The following is a 27,832-nucleotide window of genomic DNA, read 5'->3' as shown; positions in this document are numbered from 1 at the left end:
AGCATTGATATGTTCTTTTATACATTTATCAAAATTTTAAATATTAATGTTAGAAAATGTGTATCTTCAAATTTGATTTTTATTTTTATTTCTAAGTGTATTGAAAACTTAGTCTGAACCGATCATGTTTCCCAAGCGGGGGGCGGTGACAAATGGATGTGTCAGCTAAACCTTAATAACAGAATTCCGAAGGTATCCAAATATGTATTCAGTCTGAACATAGAACATTAATGAACTACAATGCTACATTGTTGTGATGGAATATTGTGATCAGCAAAAAAATAGAGTGACTCGTTTACAGTAACGGACTGTTATAATAGCAGTTCCTAAAAGCGTGCATCAGACGGCATACGTAAAAAACCGTCATGCAACCGCTAGACCGTCATTGCGTGAAACGTACGTGACCTCGGCATGACGTTACTTTAAAAGTGTTGTCATTTTATACTACACTTCCCTTAAGAATAGATTCGTCTCAAAGTAACTGAAATATATAGGTACATACATGGTACATACTTGATAGTTAATTCTCAAAAAATACGCAAGTATCTTCACTTTGACTTTTAATTACTTTTAATACAACTTTATTTTTCTGTATTTTTTTTTGAATAAGTAAAATTAATAACAAAAAGAAATAAGCCACTATTAATTTTAGTTATATTTTAAATTATTACATTGTTATATTTTAATTTTACGATGTACTTTCGATTTAACCTCGTTTCTAAATTACGAGTTTTAGGCTTTTTGATGAAATATCGTGTAGGTACTTATGACATGTAATTCTTGAATCAGGAAAGTACATTACAAATGAAAGAAACTTCTAAGTTTTACTTCATCGATTTCCCAATTGATGAATTGAATACTTTCTGTAATTAAATTATGATTTTCCGAGGAAATTTAGATAATAATATGAAAACATTTGCGTTCTATCTCTTTTCCTCATGCAATTAATCAATACTGCTTCTCGCTACGCTACCACATTTTTTAGAAAACAAAAACTATAGTTTGTAGTCGTTTGTTGTGATTATAGCGAGTTGTACGTGTATTGTGTCGCTCGATATTAAGCTGAGAGAAAATGCCGAAAAAACTTAAAGTGGTTGTTAAATCTCTATATTCTCATGAAATCCGCAAAGACGTGAGTTTGGAAAATTTAAAGTCACTGAAATTAGAAGATGCTTGGCCTTTTATCAGAGATGAAATTGAAATTGAAATCGGTAGCAACCAGCTCGTCTGCATCCCGCATATCACTGAAGCTGAACTTTATAATGTTACGTCTTTGTTTGTACCAAACGAAAAGGAAATAAACGGTAAAATGTTTACGCCACTCGGTGTGCTAAAGAAGAATATTAATAGGGAGAAATCTAACCCTGAATATGTTGACTTGCTGGACGAGGAAAACTTTATTGAAACTGACTTTAAATTTCCTCATGAAAGTGTTAAGGTACTTTTTAATGCAGATAGTTTAATAGTTTTAATTACCATAGATTATTATTATTCCATTTCCTTGAGTTATCCTGCATTCGGTCAAAGGGTCACGTAAAAAAATTATAATCATTTACATAATATATTTAAATCAATATCACAAAATTGTAATCTAAATAAGTATAATATAAACTAATAATATAGTGCATAAATTTATTCAATGACTTCGTGACAGAGTGTATAAATAAGGTTTCATTGCATAGCATTTCGCAACTGCAGCTCAATTTAGAAAAAAAATACAAAAATAATAGATTACAATTTTAGAAATTTTGCATTGACTTTAATAAACTATATAAATATACATATATATAATAAAATCTATAAAATCATTCATTCGTTTAATATTATTTTGTAATAAAGTGAAAAAGATTTATTTTTTTGTTTTTATTAAAAAACTGTAAGCATACTTTAAAAAATAAATCGATAAACAAAAATTTTATTTTTTTTGGCAGATAACATTGCAAGATGAGGCAATAAAAAATAAAGTAAGGGTTATTATGGTAAATTTCACCCGTGCCATAATTCCCAAAGGCAAGAATTTTGTTAACAACATTTATCTAGATGTGGAGAATAATGCAGGTAAGCTTTGCGAAGTACTAACTACTTACTAGTAACGTGAACATGAAACTAATGAATATTTATAAATATTTTAAAGAGGTTTAATATTTTTTATGTCCAAAACTTAGTGTTTTTAATTAGATAAAGCCATTGTACCTAAAATTTCATAACTTTTTAATTATCTTTCATAATAAATAAAAATCTACATTTCAACATTTGTGATATTTTAAAAACATTAAAAAATTATAACAAAAAGCTCACAAAATCACTTATTACATGCTGTTATCTCATTTTTGTTATAGATAAAATAAAAGGATATTTTATTTAACGATTTTATGTTGACTGATAAAAAGTTCTATTTCAGCTTTGAAGGGCAAAAAATCAGTATTCATGATAACCACAGTGCTAATGGCAAAAACAATAGAGTTTAGAGTTACCAGAGGGACTTCATCTAGAATTTTCCATCTCGGAAATGCGTCACCTCTTGTTTTCGGCCTTGAAGAATTTTTAATTGGAGAAGATGGAAAGTTGATTGCTAAGGTAAGTTTTTTTTTTATTTATATCAATAATATAAACATACATTTACTTAATTCTAGAACTTATTTATATCCAGAATTAGTTCATATGACAATTGAAAAAAAAATAGTTTTATTGTAATATTAATAGATATACAGGTATTGGAATATAATAACAGTAGAAGGTATAAAGTTAAATTCTATGAAAATTTATGGATGATTCATTTTAGTAATTATTATAGTAATTAGTTTAAATTGTAAAAGAAGTAGGTACTAAGATAATTGAGTTTAGGAATGTTGATGGTAGGAAAGACATTTCTATTGCAATCTATAATGGTGAAAGAATATATTTAAATAGCTTTACAAATATTAATGATAATTTTGTTTGATCATCTGTTGCTTATTCTGAGTATGAAAATTAAATTAACATCTGGCAATCATTTTATGCATTTTTGAACTATTTTCTGAGTGATGCAAGTCTATAAACTATTTTATAAACTTGTGCATCACTCAGAAAATAGTTATTAAGTTGCTTATCTTAGGAAAAGATATAAGCATATTATTAGGATTTTTTTTTAAATTTGTGAGGCTTACGACTTCTTTATTTCGAATAAAAATAATATAATAATAATAATAATAATAATAATAATAATACTCTTTATTGTACGCCATTAAAAGAAACAACAAAAAAAAACATAAAATGAAAGATGTACAAAGGCAGTCTTATCGCTGAAAGAGCGATCTTCTCCAGACAACCTTTAGGTATAGGACACAAACATGACACAAAATAGAAAATATAATTGGAATTTATAAAAACATTTCAACTTCTTCTCCATAAACATAACAGAGGCAATACAGATATAAAAAAAAAAATTAAAACATTCAGAGGGTAGTAACAAAAATATTGTATAAATACAGTGTCTTCTTATACCTACTAAATACGGAAAAAGTATTCATAATTATTTTTCGAAATTGCGTTCAAAGCTGTGTAATATACTAATAAATACAACATGACTTAGTCATTCATTAAGTATAACATACATTCATTAACAATAAGGTACTAATTCATTCTCAAGCTAGTAATTAATGTGGCATCAATTTTATTAGTACATTTATTGGATTCAAATGGACCTGGGGAGACTAACTACTTGGCAAGGTAAGTTAGTCTCCCCAGGTCCCCAAGTAGAAATTTTTTCGCCTTCCTTAGAAGGACCGGACCAGACATGCCTGATCAGGACTAGATAAGGCATATAACGCAGATGATTGGTCTGGATCTGATCAGGATGAAATGAGATTTCCTGATCGGGTCCAAATCAGGAAATCTAAATTTTATTTATTAACTTCTAATAATTAACTACTAAATAACTATTTCCTATTACTTACGACTGTTCCACTGTGTAGAAATGGACTTCCTGCTAGACTGTCCTGGTAACTGTATATATACTAAGTGCACTTAAAAACGCACAGTTCGCGTAATTTCTTTCAGGCTATCCTGATCTGGACCGGACCGGGTCCTAATCCAGTATGCCTTACCATACTTGATTATATTTTACATCAGGCTATCCTGATCTGGACCGGACCGGGTCCTGATCCAGTAGGCCTTACCATACTTGAATATATTTTACATCAGGCTATCCTTGTCTGGACCAGACCTGGTCCTGATAGAGCTTGCCGGATCTGGCATGCCTCATTCTATCCTGATCCGGTCCAGATACATGATCTGGTTGAGCCTGACCTTTTTTCTAGTCGGGTCCCAACACTAGAAACATAGGCAAAAATGTAATTTATGTGTCAATCTGCATGCATTTATGTGTCATGTCACTAAACACGTTGTAGTTTTGTCACAATTTTTCAGTACCTAGTTTTTGTATAAAGAAGTAACGAGTATCTATTCCTTCCCACCATATTTTACAATTACAACATACTAGCGGCGCCACGGTTTTACCCGCGTAAATTTGAGGAAAAAACCTATTAAAATATATAGCTTATAACCTTCCTCGGTAAATGGACTATACAAAAAAAAAAAAATAATAATAATTTTAACAACAATTTTTCAATTTGAACCAAACATACTGTTAGTGATTTTGGCAGGATCGAGGAATAGTAATAAAGCTTTTATCTTTTCAACACTTTCTTTTATTTTTTATATTCTTCATTTACATATTTACCACTTACAAATCTTACTTTTTCTATTATTATTACAAAACTGCCATAGACAAAAAGACATCCTAAATTCATAGAGTGATAATAACATGAAAAAACTTTTGGAAGTGGAACATTGTCCTTTCCTCAACACATACACAACTAAAACTACTTAAACGTTTAAAAACTACGTGTATATAAACTACTGCCAATAATTTTTATATATTATTAACTTTGAATATTTAATTGCAATAGCCTTGAATTGATTACGTTAATTATGGTTAAGATCTCTAAGGTAACAATACATATAAAATTTTCACAAGTCCATGCAAATTAAGTTCAGCATATTTGTAATTTTATATATGTTAAACTTTATTTTAATGCATAGAATCTTTATATATAATTATTTTATAAACTGCAAACAAAATATCAATTACTTTTTTTTTTCTGATGTTTCCTTATAAGTTTTGAATCCCACATTAAATTTTTAATGAGTTATGATTTTTTTTTTCTCAAATTGACCTCAAAAGTAAAGTCTGGCCATTTTTTAACCGACTTCCAAAAAAGGAGGAGGTTCTCAATTCGATTGTATTTTTTTTTAAATGTATGTTACATAAGAACTTTTGACCGGGTGGACCGATTTCGACACATTTTTTTTTAATCGAAAGGTGGTGTGTGCCAATTGGTCCCATTTAAATTTATTTGAGATCTAACAAGTACTTTTCGAGTTATATTTAATAATGCGTTTTTACTTGACGCTTTTTTCGTCGACCTAAGTTGTATTATACCGCATAACTTTCTACTGAATGTACCGATTTTGATAATTCTTTTTTTGTTGGAAAGAAGATATCCCTAGTTTAGTACTATGATAAGGAAACCAGGATCTGGTGATGGGATCCCAGAGAAATCGAGGGAAAGTCTTGAAAATCCGTAATAACTTTTTACTGGGTGTACCGATTTTGATAATTTTTAATTTAATATCTAAGATTTTATTTTTTTGTGTTACCCACATTAGGAATTCTAAACATTTTTGAATATCATATCAAAAATTGACCGCTCCAGCGGGGTTCGAACCCGCGCCTCCGACATACCGTGTCGGCGCTCTAGCCAATTAAGCTATGGAACGATGCACCCGCTCGAGCGAAATTTTCGATATGATAATTTTTAATTTCGGTTTAAGCGAACCGTGGCGCCGTCTATAGTGAGCTCTTTACAGAAACCCGTAACTATTCAAAGTTTCATATTACAATGAAAATCTTTGACAGGAGACGACACCGTGCTATTTTTAATATCTAAGATTTTATTTTTTTGTGTTACCCACATTAGGAATTCTAAACATTTTTGAATATCATATCAAAAATTGACCGCTCCAGCGGGGTTCGAACCCGCGCCTCCGACATACCGCTTAAACCGAAATTAAAAATTATCATATCGAAAATTTCGCTCGAGCGGGTGCATCGTTCCATAGCTTAATTGGCTAGAGCGCCGACACGGTATGTCGGAGGCGCGGGTTCGAACCCCGCTGGAGCGGTCAATTTTTGATATGATATTCAAAAATGTTTAGAATTCCTAATGTGGGTAACACAAAAAAATAAAATCTTAGATATTAAAAATAGCACGGTGTCGTCTCCTGTCAAAGATTTTCATTGTAATATGAAACTTTGAATAGTTACGGGTTTCTGTAAAGAGCTCACTATAGACGGCGCCACGGTTCGCTTAAACCGAAATTAAAAATTATCATATCGAAAATTTCGCTCGAGCGGGTGCATCGTTCCATAGCTTAATTGGCTAGAGCGCCGACACGGTATGTCGGAGGCGCGGGTTCGAACCCCGCTGGAGCGGTCAATTTTTGATATGATATTCAAAAATGTTTAGAATTCCTAATGTGGGTAACACAAAAAAATAAAATCTTAGATATTAAAAATAGCACGGTGTCGTCTCCTGTCAAAGATTTTCATTGTAATATGAAACTTTGAATAGTTACGGGTTTCTGTAAAGAGCTCACTATAGACGGCGCCACGGTTCGCTTAAACCGAAATTAAAAATTATCATATCGAAAATTTCGCTCGAGCGGGTGCATCGTTCCATAGCTTAATTGGCTAGAGCGCCGACACGGTATGTCGGAGGCGCGGGTTCGAACCCCGCTGGAGCGGTCAATTTTTGATATGATATTCAAAAATGTTTAGAATTCCTAATGTGGGTAACACAAAAAAATAAAATCTTAGATATTAAAAATAGCACGGTGTCGTCTCCTGTCAAAGATTTTCATTGTAATATGAAACTTTGAATAGTTACGGGTTTCTGTAAAGAGCTCAATATAGACGGCGCCACGGTTCGCTTAAACCGAAATTAAAAATTATCATATCGAAAATTTCGCTCGAGCGGGTGCATCGTTCCATAGCTTAATTGGCTAGAGCGCCGACACGGTATGTCGGAGGCGCGGGTTCGAACCCCGCTGGAGCGGTCAATTTTTGATATGATATTCAAAAATGTTTAGAATTCCTAATGTGGGTAACACAAAAAAATAAAATCTTAGATATTAAAAATAGCACGGTGTCGTCTCCTGTCAAAGATTTTCATTGTAATATGAAACTTTGAATAGTTACGGGTTTCTGTAAAGAGCTCACTATAGACGGCGCCACGGTTCGCTTAAACCGAAATTAAAAATTATCATATCGAAAATTTCGCTCGAGCGGGTGCATCGTTCCATAGCTTAATTGGCTAGAGCGCCGACACGGTATGTCGGAGGCGCGGGTTCGAACCCCGCTGGAGCGGTCAATTTTTGATATGATATTCAAAAATGTTTAGAATTTTTAATTTAATCGAAATCTGATGTTTATCATGTGGTCACATATCAATTTTATCGAGATCTGATAACTTCTTTTTGAGTAATCTTTGATAACGCGTAGTTACTTGACTATTTTTTCGTCGATCTACGTTGTATTACTCGTCGATGTAATTGAAGTCGGTTTTTTTTCGTTTGCGAGCAAACACAATTATTTTTGTACTATGACGATTTATGGTGATATGGTATGATTAAATCATGACTGTGCTAACTGTATCTGCGACTTCGTTCGCGTGGGAGATTCTATCTATTATACTCATTATTATTTTTTACTATATGCACTTGAAAAAACAGTCATTTTGAAATCACAGACAGACACTTCAATTTTATTTATAGGTAATATAGATAAGTGGAAAAAAGGTACCTATATTTTTTATCCGTACCTACCTGCAACCAATCCGATTAAACGACCGTACTCGAATATGCAATAAATAGAGAGCTTTTACTAAGAATGAGAGTAGTTTTATAAATTAGTATGTTAATAATTAGTAGTTATGGCCTTATTTAGTATATATGACTAAGGCCATTTTTGGCGCGAACTTGTGGAAGCCTATGTCCAGCAGTGGACTGCGGTATGCTGAAGTGATGATGATGATGATGATGAAGCGTATATGCAGAACTCATAGAAAACCCATTGCAGGAAAATTTTAGTAATGACTATGTGAGGTTCTTCATACAAATACACTTTATTTAATAACTAGAATATAATATATATATATATATATATATATATATATATATATATATATATATATATATATATATATATACATCCTGCTAATAATTAGGCGTCCCACGTGGGCCGAAATGCATCTAAACTGGCGTCCACCTCCTTTAGACGTCCGCATATCGGACGCCACTTTTTTAATCGATGTCCCATTAGTCCTTTTGGCTCTAGCTACCTGTACAACAAAAATCGCCGGAAGGCAAAAAATCGTTGAGACATTTGCATTTGTATAACTAAAACTTCCGCGAAATTCCGCACCAACGGTGCAGCGCTAGTCTAGCGCGTATATCGACAGAGCGTATACTCTGCTAAAACTCTTCCGATACAACCGATTATTTGACGTCCTATTGCGACGTTGCCAAACTGACTGTATTTGAAGGTTTTGAAATATTCAAATAAGTCAAAACAAATCATTTAAAAACAGTTTGCCGAAGTTGCTACGCACGTGTCGCTGCTTATTTGACACTCGGTTGCAAAATACTGCTTAAGTAGTAAAATAAAATAAAAGTACACTTAAAAGGAAAAAGTGAGGCTTTAACGATTTTACGAATTGAATTTACATATTAAACGGAAAAGTGACACTATTTTGTCATAAAAATAAAAATATTTCTATAAGTTAACTAGCTGACCTGGCAAACGTTGTCTTGCCGCTAAACGCTATTTTAAAATAGGGGTTGGTGGTAGAAGGGTGAAAACATAGGGTTGTATGTATTTTTCAACGCCAAATCATAATAAAATAAAAAATAAAATAATTTATCTAAAAATTAAAAATTAAATTTAGGGGTGGACTACCCTTAACATTTAGGGGGATGAAAAATAGATGTTGTTCGATTCTCATACCTACCCAATATACACAAAAAATTTCATGAGAATCGGTCAAGCCGTTTCGGAGGAGTTTAACTACAAACACCGCGACACGAGAATTTTATATATTAGACTAGCTGTGCCCGCGGCTTCGCCCGCGTTGAAATTAGTTTGTCACAAAGTTTTGCCGGCAAACTTCCAGTGAAACTCTCATCAAAATCGGCTTAGCCGTTCCGTAAACCTTCCTCTTGCCAATGGTGGAGCCCTCTCTACAATGTTGAAACCACATGAAAATCCGTTCAGTAAATTTTGAGCGAATCGATCACATACACTTTTGGGGACTTATAATACACTAACTGTTGCCCGCGATTACGTCCTCGTGGTTATGAAGATATGTATTACTATTAAGATGTTTAACGCAAATTATTTTTTTATTTCAGTCACTTGAAATGCTTATCAAACTGAGTAACTTTTTAAAAGGCACAATTTAGTATAATTTAATAGTTATTTTTATAAAACCTCTCACCACATCTCACCTCATACACTACATTTTTGGTTTTATTTTCAGGCTGTATATGTTTCATACAAACTATCAACCCCAATTAAACCCCCTTAGCGATAGAATATCGTAACATCCGTTCTTAGCGGACGTCTATTAACTATAATCTACCTCCCTTCTAAATTTCATCTTTGTCCTCCTCCTCATCCATCCTGGATGGATGGACCATCCAGCGGTTTTTGAGTTCTCTTGATGAGTCAGTCAGTGACCTTTCTCTTTTATATATAATATAGATTACAATGCATTATTTTTACATCTTCTCACCATCTATAGAGCATAAATTTTAAATTTCAAGTCTCTTACTTCAAAAACATAGGTCTTTTATACAAACTTCCAACCCCCGTTTTACCCCCTTAGGGGTCGAATTTCGTAAAACCCGTTCTTAGCAAATGTTTACGCCCTAAAAGGAGCCTTCCTGCCAAATTTCAACTTTGTAGCTGTTATAGTTTCGGAAGTTTCGTGATGAGTGAGTCAACCTACCATCCCCCGTTTTAACCCCAAAAGGGGGTTGATTTCAAAAGATATGTTATTTGGACACCTTCTCACCATCTATAGAGCATACATTTAAAATTTCAAGTCTCTTACTTCAAAAACATAGGACTTTCATACAAACTTCCATCCCCCGTTTTACCCCCTTAGGGGGCGAGTTTCGTAAAATCCGTTCTTAGCGGATGCTTACGTCTTATAAGGAACCTACTTGCCAAATTTCAAGTTTGTAGGTGTTATAGTTTCGGAGATTTCGTGATGAGTGAGTGACCTTTCGCTTTTATATATATTATATAGATATACATTATCTATACTTTTTTGCATGAATATGGAAGCCAGGCTGGGTAGCAGTCTTTGAATCTGAAAAAACAAAGGTTCTGTTACATTTAATACATTTTTGCAATGATTTTTTATTTGGTTACTGAGCGCCCCTACTGAAAATTTGTGTTTTTTGTTTAGTGACGGTTTGGTCATGGACGTCGAATATGTAGTGGTTCGAATAGTAGATATACAGATTTACGACGTCCGTATATAAGGTAAGGGCTACGCAATACGTAACACATATACGGACGTTAGTTTGACGCATACTGTTATTAAGGATACGAAGTTTTTTTGCAGCTGTTCTGGCTTTTGACCCAATCCAGGCTACACGCAATGTCGTCAAAAATTTTTTTGAAACTTTTAGACAATGAAAGTTTTAGAATTGCTCTCGGTCTCCGGTTGGGAGCTCCACTGTGCTTTGAACACAGATCTCCGTGCGGAAAAGAGGTCGATTCTTTCGGACTACACGGCCTTTCCTGTAACAAGAGTTCAGGTAGGTTTTCCCGCCACGGTTCCCTAAACGATACCATAAAAAAGGTCTTGCCACCATCGACGTTCCTGCTCTTATCGAGCCTACTGGAATTAGTCGCAATGATGGCAAGAGACCTGATGGATTGACGTTGGTTCCCTGGGAAAGGGGACGGGCGCTTTTGTGGGACGCAACCTGCGTTGACACACTTGCTCCTTCTCATGTCATGAAAACAGCCTTAAAAGCGGGAGCCACAGCGGAAAAAGCTGAAACGACTAATCGGCACAAGTATTCGTCATTAATTTCAAATTACATATTTGTGCCATTTGCAGTCGAAACACTTGGACCTTGGAGTAGCAGTGCTAAATTTTTTTTTAAATGAGATAACTCCTCGCCTTATTGCCTCCACTGGTGACAAGAGGGCTGGTGCATTTTTTTGCCCAGAGAATCGGCATAGCGATTCAACGAGAAAATGCTGTCAGCATTCTTGACACGATTCCACGCGGACATGATTTATACCAAAACTATCTGTAAATATTTAGTTTGTACGATTTTATTTTTGTGTTACCCTCACATTAGGAATTCTAAACATTTTTGAATATCATATCAAAAATTGACCGCTCCAGCGGGATTCGAACCCGCGTCTCCGACTGACCGTGTCGGCGCTCTAGCCAATTAAGCTATGGAACGACACGACACGGTCAGTCGGAGACGCGGGTTCGAATCCCGCTGGAGCGGTCAATTTTTGATATGATATTCAAAAATGTTTAAATATTTAATTCTTAAGTTGTGAATTGTAAATATGTATAATGTTTAATAAACTATTGTTATCCACTTAAAAAAAATTAGAAACCTACTTAAAAGATATATTTTATATTTTATAAGTAAATATTGTTTGACGACGTTTAAATTTACCAGACGACGACTTAGGTAAATCATTCTAGTGAAATAGAGTTAAGTAGTTAGACTATTTAGTCTGTATAAAAAATATTTTAGCCGTGAGACATTTTTATATTGAAAATGATAATAATATGTTGTTTGTAAAAGCAGGCAGCACAACTATTTGTGGCTATAAAACTTAATTAACCTATAAGATTCGTCAGCGAAGAAGAAAAAATAATATCCTCGTATTCTTGGATGCCCAGTTACCCATGTTCTAAAATTACTTGAAATCCGTTTAGCTGTTTTGGCGTGATGAAGACACAACGACACATACAAACATATAAAAAAAAATGTTCGATTCAGTAACCTGTATTCATAGACCGTATCACTTTTTTTAAATATCTTCAATGTACAGAAAGTATCCGTGGCAGGATAAGGGAACATTATTTATTATTATTCTTTGACGGTTCGCAGGAAAGTGGACATAACCTGCGAACCGTCAAAGAATACTTATGACAAATGGACACAACGATAAATAATTATTTATTATATTTTTATTTCTGATGATGTGCTACGTCGTCAATAATTAAAATGTTAAAAGCCTAAATATAATATATGTTGCAACTCATTAAGAGAGCTATTATAAGATGAAAAATTGGAGGTGTTCCTGTGACCGTTACATGTTAAAATTTCAACGAGCGTAATAGAATTATTTCTTAAGTTAACGATAGATGATCACACCTACTAGAAAACTGGCAACGTCGCATTTCAGCTTACTTCTCACTCATTTCATCATTACTTATATAGGACGCTAAATAATCGGTGCATTAAGTGAGGCTATATGGATATATGGAGGAAGCAATAACATAAGTATCATGAAAGGGGTTCATAAATGGTTGGGCACAACTGTAAGCAGAATATTCTCAAAAAAGAAATTTAAAGAAATTGATATAACCCACGGAATTTAAAATAAAAAAAATAAGCAACATTCGCAGAAAAAACATATAAAATGTAAGCATAACTGAGGGACGTCGTAATAACGCAGTTTGTCCTTGACGCCAAAAATGTATCTGGATGTATATATATATATATATATATATATATATATATTATAATATAAACGGATGTAATGCTAATTAAAACGTTACCTAAATAAGATTTAAATTCGGAGAAGTTAGCTTTAATAAAATCAAAGGCAAGTTTATCCAATCAACTCTTGAAATAATGACAGCACTGCCAATCATACCCTAAAATAAATCAAATATTATGAATGTGTGAGTTTGTGATGATGGATGGATGGATTTTGTTCCTCTTAGTTTTGTGATGAGTCTTGGCATTTTAGTAAAAAAATTTTAATATTTTTTTTTTGTTCTTGTATTTGGTACTCTAAAGTAGTTCAGTTTAAGTTGTTATGGGACGTAGTTCCTACGAAAGCACCCGTTTTTGAATAAAAAAGAATCATAAAAATTTATGCGGTTAGTAAAAAGTTATGAGATAACTAACACACATAAAATACTGTAGAATTAAAGACTTTTCCTTTTTCTGAAGTCGTTTGAAACTTATACAAATCAGATCGAGATAAACAAGCCCGGATTCGAATGGGCGATCTATGGTTTTGATGTACTTGAGGCATCCACTAGGTTAAAAATGCGTAAAAAAATATGAATAAAAATATAACGTAGGAAAATTCATTGTGTAGAAAATATAATATGTATGTGTACTTATTTAAAACGTTAGATCTATTTGACCCACATAGATAGCATTTTATTACCATGGCTTGATAATTAAAATTACTATAATTTACGAGTATCATGGATAGCAATAATCTTATTCCAAAATGGCTTCATTACGTGTAATGTATTTTTTTTAATCTTTCATCTTTTCTTGATCTTTATCAGTAGGTAATGTAAGCAACAATCGATGTTTTTATAAATAATTTTCTTTTATATGTACATATTGGTTTATATTTAGACTAGCAGACTCGGCAAACGTTGTCTTGCCGCTAATCGCTATTTAAAAATAGAGGTTCGTGGTAGAAGGGTGAAAATTTAGGGTTGTATGTATTTTTCAACGCCAAATCATAATAATATAAAAAATAAATAATTTATCTAAAAATTAGGGGTGGACTGCCCTTAACATTTAGGGGGATGAAAAATAGATGTTGTTCGATTCTCAGACCTACCCAATATGCAGACAAAATTTCATGAGAATCGGTCAAGCCGTTTCGGAGTTTAACTACAAACACCGCGACACGAGAATTTTATATAATTAGATTTAGTTTGTAGGTGAGAGTGAGTCGCTTCATACTTTGTAACCGTCCGTAGTACAGGCTATCAGACGCAAATATATTTTCTTAATCGGACCGGTGTTTCCTCAGATTAGCGCGTCATGCGTGTGATAGAATTTTACTGATTATAAAGATAATTAGTAAGAAAAGAGAAAGTTTTGCAAAAGCTATTATTACCCTCGTTTACTTAAATATTAAAGGAACCATGTTTACAACAATTATTACTTTATATATTGCAAAGCTTCAAATTACCCTCTATTAATTTAATATTAAAATAACTATATCTTTGATGATCATTACTTATTAAAAGAACTGTATTTGAAATAATTATTATCATATATCAAATAGCGTCCAACTACCCTCCATTACTTTAATGTCAAAAGAAGCACATTTATGATACTTAATTATTACTTTATGCATAATATATTGTAAAGAATAAGGTGAATAAGACAAGGGAAATGGTAACCATTAAATTATATTATTATTGTCATATCATCATTATTACACAGTACAAACTCACAAAAATAGTTATAATATGAATATAACTTAATAACTTGAATTTCAACATTATAAGAATTAAGAAATACATAGCATAGGTTACAAGGGTAGATAAATATAAGCAGAACAACTAATTACATACTGGGAATGTAATAAAATATCTTATTGTACTTATCTTAGTCCTGGTCGGCGGCTCGTCAGGGAAAAGAGGGCTTTGCCTACCGACATACGATATTTATAACCTAGCCCAAGCCGTAATGTCAAATCATCTACATTTCACTGTTTTAAAGATTATAAATCAAGTGAAGTGTTGCCACCAGAAAAACTAAGTATAATTAAATTAAACAACGTTATAAAAATAATATTATATAAAGAAAATATGTAGGAAAATTAATAATTATCTATTACGTGCATACAAAGGAAAACTGTTTTGACTCATAATTGTAACCTACATAGGTTTTCATTATACGTCAAACAGTTTTAATTATACCTACGTCTCGCATTAATCAGTATTATATTTGGTAAATTGTAATATTTTTAATTGATCTATAACTAAAAAACTTTTATTATTATAACCTATACATCCCTTGGTTGTACGTTGTATTACTTGTCGATGTAAATGGTCGGTTTTTTTCGCTTGCGAGCAAACACAATTATTATTAATGACTTTTCTGCAATTATGCATTGTAGTGTAGTTGAATATGTATTAAAAATACAAATCTATGTTACTTCTTTTTCATGTCACTATCAAATGGCAAATGACTTATTAAAATAGATTCATTACTTCAATTACCAGTCAATTTTTATTGTCTACTGTAGTACAAATAAAATTAAAATAGGAACAACAACTGATGGTCACTCGACCGGACAGCTCGTGAAACCAATTAAGTATTTTAGTCAAAGGTCAGGGTTCTCAATGCACGTTAATCATTCTGTTTGTTGAAAACGAATAGTGTCCAATATACTCGTCGTGGATGATCTCAATTAAACCTTCTAGAAATACAAACCTGGCTTACGATACGGGGCCGTAAATCGATGAGAATTCTCTGCATGTTGTACTCAATTCTGAACAATGGTAACTAAACCGATTATGTATTTAGTAAATTTTTGCTCAGAGCCGACGCTCATGATAAGCCACGGCGCTCCACCGAAAACCTTTTGTTAACATTCCCATCACACCGATCAGGATTCATGTCAAACTTTTTCGTTATTACTGCCGTGAGACTGTGGAATGGACTACCTGAAGAGATCAGGAAGGCGCCCTCTAAGGACTCCTTCAAAATCTCCGTAAAAAAATATCTTTTTAATCAGGAGAATATCGGCCGCAATGACTGAGCAGTAACGTCATATTATTTTATCACTTTTTAACTGACTTCCAAAAAAGGAGGAGGTTCTCAATTCGACTGTATTTTTTTCTTTTATTTTTATTTTTTTGTATGTTACTTCAGAACTTTTGACTGGGTGTCCCGATTTCGACAAATTTTCTTTTAATCGAAAGGTGGTGTGTGTCATTTGGTCCCATTTAAATTTATTTGAGATCTAACTACTACTTTTCGAGTTATATCTAATAATGCGTTTTTACTTGAGGCTTTTTTCGTCGACCTACGTTGTATTATACCGCATAACTTTCTACTGGATGTACAGATTTTGATAATTCTTTTGTTGTTGGAAAGGAGATATCTCTAGTTTGGTACCATGATAAGGAAACTAGGATCTGATGATGAGATCCCAGAGAAATCGATGGAAACTCTCGAAAATCCGCAATTACTTTTTACTGGGTGTACCTATATTGTTAATTTTTAATTTAATCGAAAGTTGATGTTTATCATGTGGTCGCATATAAATTTTATCGAGATCCGATAACTACTTCTTGAGGAATCTTTGATAACGCGTAGTTACTTGACTATTTTTTCGTCGATCTACGTTGTATTACTTGTCGATATAATTGAAGTCGGTTTTTGTTTCGTTTGCGTGCAAACACAATTATTATTATAATTCTTTCCGTTATATTTTGTTATATTTTGCTGTATTATATTATGTATACAGGGTTACAGGAAAAGTCGACCTAGATCCGTTAAGGGCGTGTAGTACACACCATTTCTGAATGATTTCACTATGGAACCCCCCATCCTAAACTTAACCGTTTTCGAGATATTCGAGTTTTAATTTTTTTTATGAAAATGCCCAATTTTTCGGCTATTGAACTGAATATTTTGAATTTTTTTGACTCTCATGATTATTTTTTTGGTTTTTTACATGAAGAATGAGATGCTTAATGACCTCAATGACTAAAATTGCACGTAAATTAACTAAATAGGTCGTTGTAGACGATCGAAACTTAAGAAAATAAGTACAAATTATAAAAAAATATTTTTCTTTTCTGGATATCTCAAAAAATTATTATGGCACTTGCTCTGCAGATGTGCTTAAAAACATCTACATTTTATGAGCTATCCAATGAGGTATAACAACCTAGGGTTGTATTTAAACTCATAGAAAAAAACATAGTTGAAAAGGTTCAGGTAGTAGGTCTAACGGATCGGCTATTGTCCTTCAAGTTAATCCGGTGCGTGTGAGCGAGACGTTTGTGCAGTCCTTGTGGGCCTCGCCAGTGGCCTCGGAGAGCACGTTAGGCCGTCGGTCCTGGTTGTTATCATGTACACTTGATAGCGGTCGTTACTCATAGTAGGGAATATTTTCGCTCTGATTCTTCTCCTATATAGGGAAAGAGATGATGAGAAAGATGCTCTGCAGTGGGATATTACAGGCTGAAGCGTGTTTTTCCGCGTCGCGTTGGGCAAATATGATATAATCAGCTACTTTAATTATATATGGACAATTTTATCTACAAGGAAATTGTGATAAATTTATAATCTAAAGTGTGATGTAATTAACTAATCTCATTCGTTGCTAAACCAATCTTTTTAAAAAACAGAAGTACAAATCCTTTAAAGTTATATGTCTCAATCCGCGAATTTTATAAACAAAGATGAAAATAAATTTTTATAATTTTTTTAATTTTTTCGAATTATTATAATTTTTTACTACAACAATTTCGTTTTCTTATAGTTACACACGTTACCGTCATTAGGTGTCGTATCTACTAGTCCAATTTTTTTGTTTAGAAAAACTTGTTAACATGAAGTGAAATGTAGAATAAAATACTTCACATAGATTACTACGATATAATGAGTGAAGTAGTAAACATAAACAAGAGTGAAATCGCGCGGTTCGCTTACTACGGAATAATAATACCATACAAGCAAACACTACTGTAATAAAAACATCAAGGCTTACAGCTTGTTTATACAAAGTGTCCTCAAATAGCTCGGATGTTATTACCTTGGCTATTTAGTAGTTGGCAATTGTTCGCAGCGTTTGTAGAATTAATGATTTAATGATCCCAGAAGTACCTTATATTATAATATACTAGCTTACTCGGCAAACGTTGTCTTACCGCTAAACGCTATTTAAAAATAGGTGTTGGTGGTAGAAGGATGAAAATTTAGCGTTGTATGTATTTTTCAATGCCAAATCATAATAAAATAAAGAATAAATAATTTATCTAAAAATTAAAAAAAAATGGGTGTGGACTACCCTTAACATTTACGGGGATGAAAAATAGATGTTGTTCGATTCTCAGACCTACCCAATATGCACACAAAATCTCATGAGAATCAGTCAAGCCGTTTCGGAGGAGTTTAACTACAAACACCGCGACACGAGAATTTATTAGATAATGTTTTTAATACGGTATGTTTTGTTTTTAATGCAGTAACCAGGTGAGAAATAACCCTGAAAACCTAGTAAAAAAGACTAACCTCAATAAAATGAAAACATTTAACCAATAAGAACTTGTTAAAATAAATACAATTTTCTGCAATTTAATATACAAATGTAGAATTGTAGCCTGTAGGACTATAAAGGTAACATTTTTATGTATAGATACTAATACTACATACATTAGTAGCAGGGGCGTAGCTACCGCCATATCAGCCGTATCGATGATACGGGGCCCGCGGGCTAAAGGCTTAGCCTAGCAATTCAATTTCTTCAATTTCTAGGAGGAATTGATCTATAAATATTTATTTTAATTTAATGCAAGCATTTTTGTTTCTTTTGTGAGAAATCTTTACCCTTCATTTGGACCCCCAACTAATTTGGTACAGGGGCTACACCACTGATTAGTAGCAAAATGAAGAAAATAAAAAATAGGATGTTTATTCTCATAAGAATCACACAAACAAGATTATGATTTAACGGATTTACATTTCATGATTAGTTTCAAGAAAGAACGCAATTGTATTTCAGTTTAATTTATTTCTTTTAAAATGTTGTCAATATTTATGTTACGTTCTTAAAACCTATTGTTGCAATTTTTTATCTGCAGGAGCTATAAACAGTTATTTTATCGATAGTTCTTATATCGTCTTAAATGTGACGCACTTGTCAGACACACCTCTAAGTTTGTTATAGTCATTAGAAAACAATGCTATCGGAGTGATAATGATATTACAAATATAAAAACAATAATATTCATAAATAGAAACAGAATTAACTTTTGATAAAATACCAAATGTAAATTCCTTTCACGACATCATCCATCTTCTATCTACTTATATCAATAAAAATCAGTTTCTATGTTTGTCCTCTATGCGCTCCGAAACCATACATCAGATTATGAATAAAATATTAGTGTTCATTTGGACACCCATGAGGGTTCCTAGGCAATTACATCGCCGGTCGCTATTGTGACATAATAATGATTGATCGTAATAATAGACTTATTCGAGTTAAAGATTCATAGATAATGAGACATTTATTAGCTGACGCGACAAACGTTGTACGTCTTGCCGCTAAACGCTATAAAAAAATTGTGGTTTTCGTAGAAGGGTGAAAATTTAGAGTTGTATGTATTTTTCAGTGCAAAATCATAATAAAATAAAAATATATTCTTATTTAAAAAAAAATGTTTGGGTCACCCTTATCATTTAGGGCTATAAAAATTGGCTGATTCTCAGACCTATCCTATATGCACACAAAGTTTTATAAAAGTCGGTGCAGCTGTTTCGGAGACGGTAAGCAACAAACACCGCAAACACAAGTGTTTTATATATTATTAGCAGATATATAGCAACTAACTCTTAGTAAAATTTATAAGTTCACGATAAAACTTCGTTTGTTTGATCAACTAATACAGTTATAGTAAAATATAGACGACGAAGACGACGAAGAGACGAAGTTAGACTGGCACATGAGTAACTACTGCGTAGCGTGATAGCAACTACCATGGGTTTAGCTAACCGTCAGTTTAGATACAGAAGTGCAAGGTTGGGTACCACGTACCACAGTACCACACAGTCTATTCGTCTTTCGAAGCGTATGAACTCTAATATTTTTTTAAAATTAAAATTATGTGTGCTTAATTATAATAATGGGAGGATAGTTTTAAAATACCTTCGCTATAATCGCGTGTGAAATCGCACGTGTTGTCTATAAAATCATTTAAAAAAACACAGTAATAACGTAAATTATACTTTATTATATTGATCAGTAAAATTTATAAAACTTTGATTATGTTAAGTCAGTCTAAAAGCGTTCAGATAAAAAGGAAAATGAAAAAAAACTAAAATACATATAATTATATAAACATTGACACATGTATGATTTCCAGAGTTTGTGTTACGCAGTTTATTGGTGTGTAAACGAATACAAACAAGTGCCTTTTGGAATGGAAAGGAGTCTATAAAAGTACTTATGGAATTATCAAGTTCATTTTGTGAATAATTTCTCGGATTAAATTATACTTATTTGAAGTCCTAAAGGTTTCATTAAATTCCTTTTTTTGTTTTTCAAATTGAGCTACTTTATCAAATCGCTCAAATTTCGTTTTATTTTAAAGATTATACGTAATTTACACGTTACGTAAACACTTATTTTTTTACTAGCTGTGGCCGCGACTTCGTCCGCGTGGAATTAAACAAAAAAGTTTTTGTGCAATTCTCAGTTATAAAATAAATAAATTTCTAAAATAAAAGTAGCCTAAAATACTCCTTATTACATCAACTATCTGCCAATGAAAGTCACGTCGAAATCGGTCAAGCCGTTTCAGAGATTAGCCGGAACAAACAGTCAGACAGATAAAAATTATAAAAAATGTCATTTTGGTATGTATATGTAACGTGAATACATCCATATGCATCTAGTAAAAAGGCGGTTATTTATTATTATAAACAGACACTCAAACTTTATTTATCTGTATAGATTTAAAACAACAGCATAGAAGTCTATTAAAATACACACTTAATAGCTTTTTATCTTTCATTAAGTATGTATAAATATAAGTAATCGAAACAGTCTATAGGTATTGGATGGTCGCAATAAAATTCATGAAAAAGGTTTTCTTTATTAACGTTAGTTTAGTAACGTATCACATTTATCTTTATATATTTAAACAAGAATGTGTTATAGAGTCATATAAAATGCAAACAATACAAGGGGTAAAGTATAAACTTAACTACTAAATTGTGTATCTACTGATCTGGGTAAAATATTTTTATCCAGTTTGTAATATGTAAATTATAAAGATAAAGTCGTTATATATATATATATATATATATATATATATATATATATATATATACGTATGTATACATTTATACTTATTTTATTGATAATTTTATAAATAATGCATCATTAATCATTGATATCAATCATTCTCATTATCTTGACTTTAAAGAAAAGTCCCCTATGAACGACGAGTTTTACAATATAAATATATAAATAACTAGCTGTGCCTCGCGTTTTGACCCGTCTTGATTTAAGGAAAAAATTGCCTTTCTTCTTAAAGCATAACCTTCCTCATTAAATGGGTTATCCAACTCGGAGGAATTTTTCAATTCGAACCTGTGGTTCCTGAAATTAGCGCGTTTAAACAAACAAACCAACTTTTCAGGTTTATAATATTAGTAATAGATTAGTACAGACTAAGATATACAAAACATATCTTTTACACTTTAGCGACGTAAATATTTATATCAATATAATATACTAACTCTGACTGGATTGACAGAATAATCTGGAATGATTCAGTGAGATAAAATCGATTTAACGTTTTTTTTCTTCTTTTATGACCGTTACGCCAACGCATCGTCAAATACTTGTGATAATTTATATCTACACCTGATCTATTTAATATTTTAAAACCACATACGAATCATTGTTCTACTATTAACAATAAAACAATCTTTTCAGGAGCCCGTGACTATTAAATCGAAATTCCTACAATGGCAGAAGCTGGACCCTTCCGATCATCTCTATATCCCTGAAAATGAAGAAGCAGCTTGTGTGCAGTAAAAAAAAAAACAGTATTTTCGGAAGGAAGAAACTAGGCTTGACAAATTTTAAATTTTTTATCGAGTGCTCTCGATAGGATTGTAGTATTATGAAAAATGTTTCTTTCATTACCAGTTAGTTGTAAAACATTAACCTAATTTTACAAATTATGCTGCATAAGCATACTTAACGTTTAGGTACATTTTTTGTTTTTATCAGTCTGATAAAAATAATGACTCAGTATTTTATCTTTCAATTAAAAAGTTTAATGTATACACATATCTATTATATATTTTAGTATATGTATTCAATGAATAAATTACACTTATAAGTATATTGTGCAGAAAAAAAAAAACATGCGCGACGCTATTTATGTGCTTCGCGTATTTATTGCGTTACATTTTTAATGTGTAATGTTGAAGTTAATTTTTGTAATAAAAGATATTATTTTCATCTTCATTAAATTAAGAGTAAAAAGTTCAGCGTGCTAACAAAGTATTTGATCTTAGATATTATTGACGAATTTAAAAATGACATTTTCAAATTAACGCAATATTCAATATATAAAAAATCAATACAAATAAAAACGAATCGCCGAAATATGTATTCGCGGATAGCTTTTGAACGACTGCACCAAATTCAGTATTTGTTTTTTGTGTTTTTGTGTCCGTTATTATCAGGACACGATTTATGTGAAAGGAAATTTTAAAAGAAATCGATAAATTCACAAAAAAAATGTGGCGATACGAGTATGTATCGTATAGTATGGGTTTGCCTGGTAATTCGCCGGAGCCAGTATTTGATTCGTACAAAAATACAACTTTCTTAAAGCTACTGTATTCATTCAAGTGTTTTTAAATAAATAAGAATGATTAGAAAAGAATATCAGACTCAAAAAGACTTCGATTGTTTCGATAGACATCACATCGGTTCCATGGTGTAATGGTTAGCACTCTGGACTTTGAATCCAGCGATCCGAGTTCAAATCTCGGTGGAACCTGGACTTTTTTTATTTTTTAATAATGCAAGTTTTTGTTATAATTTTGTCAGAATTGTTTTTTTTTAATGTAATTAATGTTATAAAACAACTTCTATTACAAAATTTTAATTTATAATAGTATTGGATTCTGCTATAGAGAAATTAGGCACAGTAAATAAATAAATGTCAGATACTTTTATTATTAAATCTCTGTAGACCTAAGTATTAAAACAATTGCAACTTAGTGAGGCATAGTCATGACAAGATTGGCTTTAGAATAAGGCTTAAAATGTTTATTTTTTTAGGATTAGACTTCATTTTCAGTATTTTATAAATTTTAAACAATGGTAAGTAGTCATGTATGATTGGTGACATTGAGGAATAACATTGACATTCCAAATTTATATATTTATTCATTAAAATGTAAGCCTCACAACTGTGTTGATTCTGTTTACCAGTATTTTACGCATTATTTATTTTAATACTCCTTATAAGCAATTTTAATATGTTTGATGGTACTTAATTTTATTATAATTTTGTGTGTTGATTTAATAAATAAACATTGATTAAATTGTGGGAGATTAAATTTATTGTTTATTTTTTTTACTTTACCAGTATTTTATTGAATGTTTTCAGATTTCTATTTTTAGAATATTAGTAATATTTTGTACAAACTTCTTAGATCATAATAATTTAATAGGTAGAACATTATTGTTTTTACAAAAAATGGGTTATTTAACCATGTTGTTTAAAACATGACAAATATACACTGATAATCTTGCTCACCATTAAGATCATTCTTTTCGAGACAATTATAAGGATGGTAGTGAAATATTCATTACCACATCCTAAGAGATATCACACTTTCAAATAAAAAATAGTATAACACTATACATAGTAAATACTTTTTATTTTTTCAAATTTTCGACAATAATGGAAGGGATCAGTTAATAGATTTTCAAGATAACATGAATATATAATAATAGGTGAAAATGTGATTCCCAAATATTATTTTTGTTTATATTGCACATTAAATCTTAGGTAAATGAAATGAAAACAAGCTATGATAGATGAGAGTTTTATTAACGTCTTTTAAATCTATCTAAAAATAAACTTAAAAGAGAAGAATTGGTTAATTAGTATTTTTTAATAGTTTTTCTGATAAGAGCCATTCTTTGTTTATGTGCTTCAGTGACAGCTGCACGTTTATATGGTCGTAGTTCGTCATTTCCAAAACCAGGAATCCACATATTCCATTGCCGCTCTGGTGAAATTAAAGCAAAATTTTCTAAAGATATTACAATATGATATATAAATAAATAAATATTAAATACATTAATAATCTGTATAAATATAAAAGAATCGCATTTAGTTATAAGCTCAACTCTAATAGCTAGCTATACTATTGAAAAAAAATTCAGAAAATTTCAGAAAACCTAACAATTAAACTTCACACATTTGACAGCTTGCAAGAAAAGACAACAGAAGTAAGTAGTAATGATATTTACGATACACCTTAAAAGTAAGTATTATCCTTACTTATCTTAATACTAAAGATTAATCAGAATATCTCACCTAAATGTAGCTGAACGTCTTTTAGCTCAACGGTCGGAGCATGTCTGTGTTTGGCAAGTGAGCAGGCTGCGTTTAAAGTGGTGTCAATGAAATCATCGGCCAACTGTAGAAGCAATTCCTCAACTTCTTCATCTAACTGCACAGTGGGGTCTACCTCTCTAACTAGCTCTTGGAGCCGAGGTCTGCTTAAAAGCTGTACCAAGACAAAAACTTTACATTACACGAAATATATTCACTAGAAATTTTATTTATTATGTGATCATAGAATTAGAGGATATGTTTAAAATTATTGAATAATGTTTGTGTAAGTGTTGTTTTTTGTTGTAATTAATACTACAAAAGTACTGAAGTCAAACAAAATATTCAAATTGAACATTTTATAAACAAATTTATAACTTCTTCTTATAACTTTGTTTTCTAATAAAATGTATAATATTTTTAAAAATCTCATTTATATTTTTGCAATTATATGATATACTACATTCATATTTTGCTGTTAAAATACTTTTTTTTAAATTAAACTAAGCACTAAGTATTTTAATTTCATAAAAATATCAAATCTAAAATTAAATTACATGAATTTAAATTAATTAATACTCAAATACAAATTATAGAATTTGGCAAGGAAAAAAGTACTATTATTAATTTACAAAAAAAATACTGAAATTATATACATATAATATAGCAAAACAACTAATACGTTGGCACTTCTTAGGTTCAATATTGAAGAAAGGAGTATTAATTTCTGTTATCTAGTGACACACAAAGTAAATCCCTAACAATGACACTTCCAACTGCACATATTTCTGTTAACTTGTATATAGATATTTTAATCCTAGCCTCCATATTGTTTGTTTCTTGTCTCAACTATGAATTGTTTATATATTGTATTGCGCTGTACCCAACGTATGTTCAGTGTGTGTAATTTTTCATGTAAGTCAATTGTATTCTTTTGAGAAATTAATAATCTTTTACCTTAAATACACTTGTAGATATAGTATTTCATTGTTACTTTGCTACATAGCAAAATTAAAATTTGTGCTTACAAGATGTACCAAAAAACAAATTTTTTTTTTATCCTGATTCATATAAAATAAGTTTAGTAAATAATCTACATAAAATAAACAAGTGCTCAACTCAGCAGTTCAGACTCAGTTGCGAAAAAAATGTAGTTTATGTTTGTGTATAGTTTATAATATTTTAGTAAGCAATAAGCACATTTTTCATATGTTCATTTTTCATATGTTTCATATGTTGTTTATGTTTCGTTTGTTTGTCACTTGTCATACGATAGTTGATTATTGTGGCAAATTAATTATGATTACTTTTTGTTTTTATCGATACCAATATTTTTCACTATTTTATTTTGATATTTTACTGCTTATTGCAGTTTACTGCTGGACATGGCCTCTAAAAACAATGTTTAATAGTTTACCTGAGTTGTTTGATCCCCAGCTCCTGCTTGATTAACTTTGGCACTGACTTGAGACTGAGTGCCCATTGGGCTATGCTGAGATGGAGATCCCTGTATCGACGAATTCTGTAGCTGTGGACTCTGAAGTGGATTGTTGACATACTGTATGCCTTGAGTATTCATAGCCCCTATTGTTGGCATATTTGGAGCTTGGCCCATAGAATTGTTAGACATTTTAAAATAATTGCTTTACTTCCTCTGGTTAATTTCTTAAGTCTCCTTAAATTCCTAATTGTTCTAATCAAATATTATACAAATTCTGCACATAAATAACATTAAAATTTTTCTGTACCTACTTAAACTACATTAACCACAGGCCACATGAAAAAATGCCATTGCCATTATATACCAATAATCACAACAATGTTTACCATTTTGACATTTTGGTACGACAACCACAGACTATTATAGTTAAACAATGTTACAGCGTCAGGCAGGAAGGACTTTCAGTTTGTCAGGCACATAGATAATTTTTTTTTTTTAATCATTGGTCAGGCCTGTTTCACCGGTTGTGGATAGCGCTCTTTCACTGATTATAGTATCTAACAGAGAAATGTGCCATTGCTGTGTGGCTACGGCACTATAGAATTTAGCCACCCCCTCTCATCCCGTCGGTGTAGTAAGAGGCAACTAAGGGTTAGCAAAATTCCAATACCATCATGGAACTAGCGAAGCCGACTGATGGCGGGATAACCATTCTACAGCTGGCTTTTTAAATGCACAGACCGAGGACGAGCAGCAGCGTCTTCGGTGCGACAAAGCAAGCCCTGCGGTCACCAGCCCGCCTACCCAGCGTGGTGACAATGGGCAAAAAAAACCCATGTGTTCACGTCTAAAGTTTTGGCCCTTAGTTCCCGGCAGCCCCACTGTTTCCGGCTATGGCAGCGGCCGCGGGAACGGTGGGGTAAAGGATGCTAAAAATCACCGGGTTACGGGAGGCTGCCATACAAAACTATACCTGGCTACGTATAATGGACGCACGCTACGGTTGGACCATCACCTTACCGAACTTCTCTGAAGTCCGAAGAGAGAGTGAGGATACGATGATCCTGGACTCCGGGCACTTGTTCTACTTCCGGGAAGGCTTTCCCAAGGTGTCATCGGTTTTTTGGTCCACAACACTCTCACTAGCAGCGTTGTGGAAGTCAGCAGTGTGTCGACCCGGATAGCGTACCTTGTATTTAAACATTTTAAACTCATTGGCAGGTACTCCCTGAAAGTGATCACTCTGACGATGAAGTCGAAGCCTTGTATGAAGACATTACAAGGGCCATACATGGCACTACTTCGATCTTCTACAGCGTTGTTTTGGGAGACTTCAGCGCTAAAGTGGGAGTACAAGAACGCGACGGATCGAGCATTGGACCACACGGATTGGGGCACAGAAATCGCAGGGGGCAGATGCTTGTCAACTTTCTCGAATCGGAGGGGCTCTTCTTGATGAACTCATTTTTTGAGAAGAAGCCCCAAAGGAGGTGGACATGGCAAAGCCCCGATACTGTGACGAGGAACGAGATAGTTTTCATCATAGCGGATAAAAGGCATATATTCAGAGATGTCTCAGTGGTTAACAGGTTTAACACCGGCAGCGACCACCGGCTAGTACGGGGCACTCTGAATATATGTCTCCGAAAGGAGCGAACCCGCTTGATGAAATCTACTCTCCGACCTACGCTGCCCCAAATACTATGTGGCTCCGAGCAGTTCCAATTGGAACTCCAAAACCGATTCGATTCGCTGGAAACTACTGGCGACGTGGACGAGATAACCGACAACGTGGTGAAGACGGTGTGTACACTGGATCGCAGGCACTTTCCACCAACAAAGCCAACGAAGCAGTCCAAACTTTCTCCCGAAGCCTTGGATCTGATGCGGCAGAGGCGCGAGTTGCCGGCTG

At 32.6% G+C, this 27,832-nt stretch overlaps 2 protein-coding genes and 1 non-coding gene across 3 annotated transcripts; 2 read left to right on the top strand and 1 right to left on the bottom strand.

The window, feature by feature from the left end:
- Nucleotides 1-931: 931 nt before the first annotated feature.
- On the top strand, nt 932-23,346 carry LOC123664109. Its single transcript, XM_045598718.1, has 4 exons — nt 932-1,438; nt 1,932-2,058; nt 2,402-2,577; nt 21,827-23,346. The coding sequence occupies exons 1-4, from the start codon at nt 1,073-1,075 to the stop codon at nt 21,926-21,928; spliced, it is 771 nt and encodes a 256-aa protein (XP_045454674.1). The 5' UTR covers nt 932-1,072; the 3' UTR covers nt 21,929-23,346.
- Trnaq-uug lies at nt 22,836-22,907 on the top strand. Its single transcript has one exon. It is a non-coding gene; the product is annotated as a tRNA-Gln (tRNA).
- A 604-nt stretch (nt 23,347-23,950) lies between the features above and the next one.
- Nucleotides 23,951-26,355, bottom strand: LOC123664110 (transcription initiation factor TFIID subunit 12). Its single transcript, XM_045598720.1, has 3 exons — nt 25,897-26,355; nt 24,462-24,654; nt 23,951-24,150 (listed from the first exon to the last, which is right to left on the bottom strand). Exons 1-3 carry the CDS (start codon nt 26,107-26,109, stop codon nt 24,023-24,025), a joined length of 534 nt encoding a protein of 177 aa, XP_045454676.1. The 5' UTR covers nt 26,110-26,355; the 3' UTR covers nt 23,951-24,022.
- Between the last annotated feature and the right edge of the window lie 1,477 nt (nt 26,356-27,832).

Source organism: Melitaea cinxia, chromosome 21 (assembly GCF_905220565.1).
Source record: "Melitaea cinxia chromosome 21, ilMelCinx1.1, whole genome shotgun sequence".
In the NCBI taxonomy this organism is placed as follows: domain Eukaryota; kingdom Metazoa; phylum Arthropoda; class Insecta; order Lepidoptera; family Nymphalidae; genus Melitaea; species Melitaea cinxia.
This window is presented reverse-complemented; position numbering and strand designations above follow the sequence as displayed.

Bases quoted from the DNA above. Each gene is read 5' to 3' on its own strand.
- LOC123664110 (XM_045598720.1), bottom strand. From the start codon at position 26,109: ATGTCTAACAATTCTATGGGCCAAGCTCCAAATATGCCAACAATAGGG. The intron at 24,655-25,896 runs GTAAACTATTAA...GTCTTGGTACAG, and splicing joins CTGGGGATCAAACAACTCAG to CTTTTAAGCAGACCTCGGCT. The intron at 24,151-24,461 runs GTGAGATATTCT...TAATTTCACCAG, and splicing joins AGACGTTCAGCTACATTTAG to AGCGGCAATGGAATATGTGG.
- LOC123664109 (XM_045598718.1), top strand. From the start codon at position 1,073: ATGCCGAAAAAACTTAAAGTGGTTGTTAAATCTCTATATTCTCATGAA. The intron at 2,059-2,401 runs GTAAGCTTTGCG...GTTCTATTTCAG, and splicing joins AGATGTGGAGAATAATGCAG to CTTTGAAGGGCAAAAAATCA. The intron at 2,578-21,826 runs GTAAGTTTTTTT...CAATCTTTTCAG, and splicing joins ATGGAAAGTTGATTGCTAAG to GAGCCCGTGACTATTAAATC.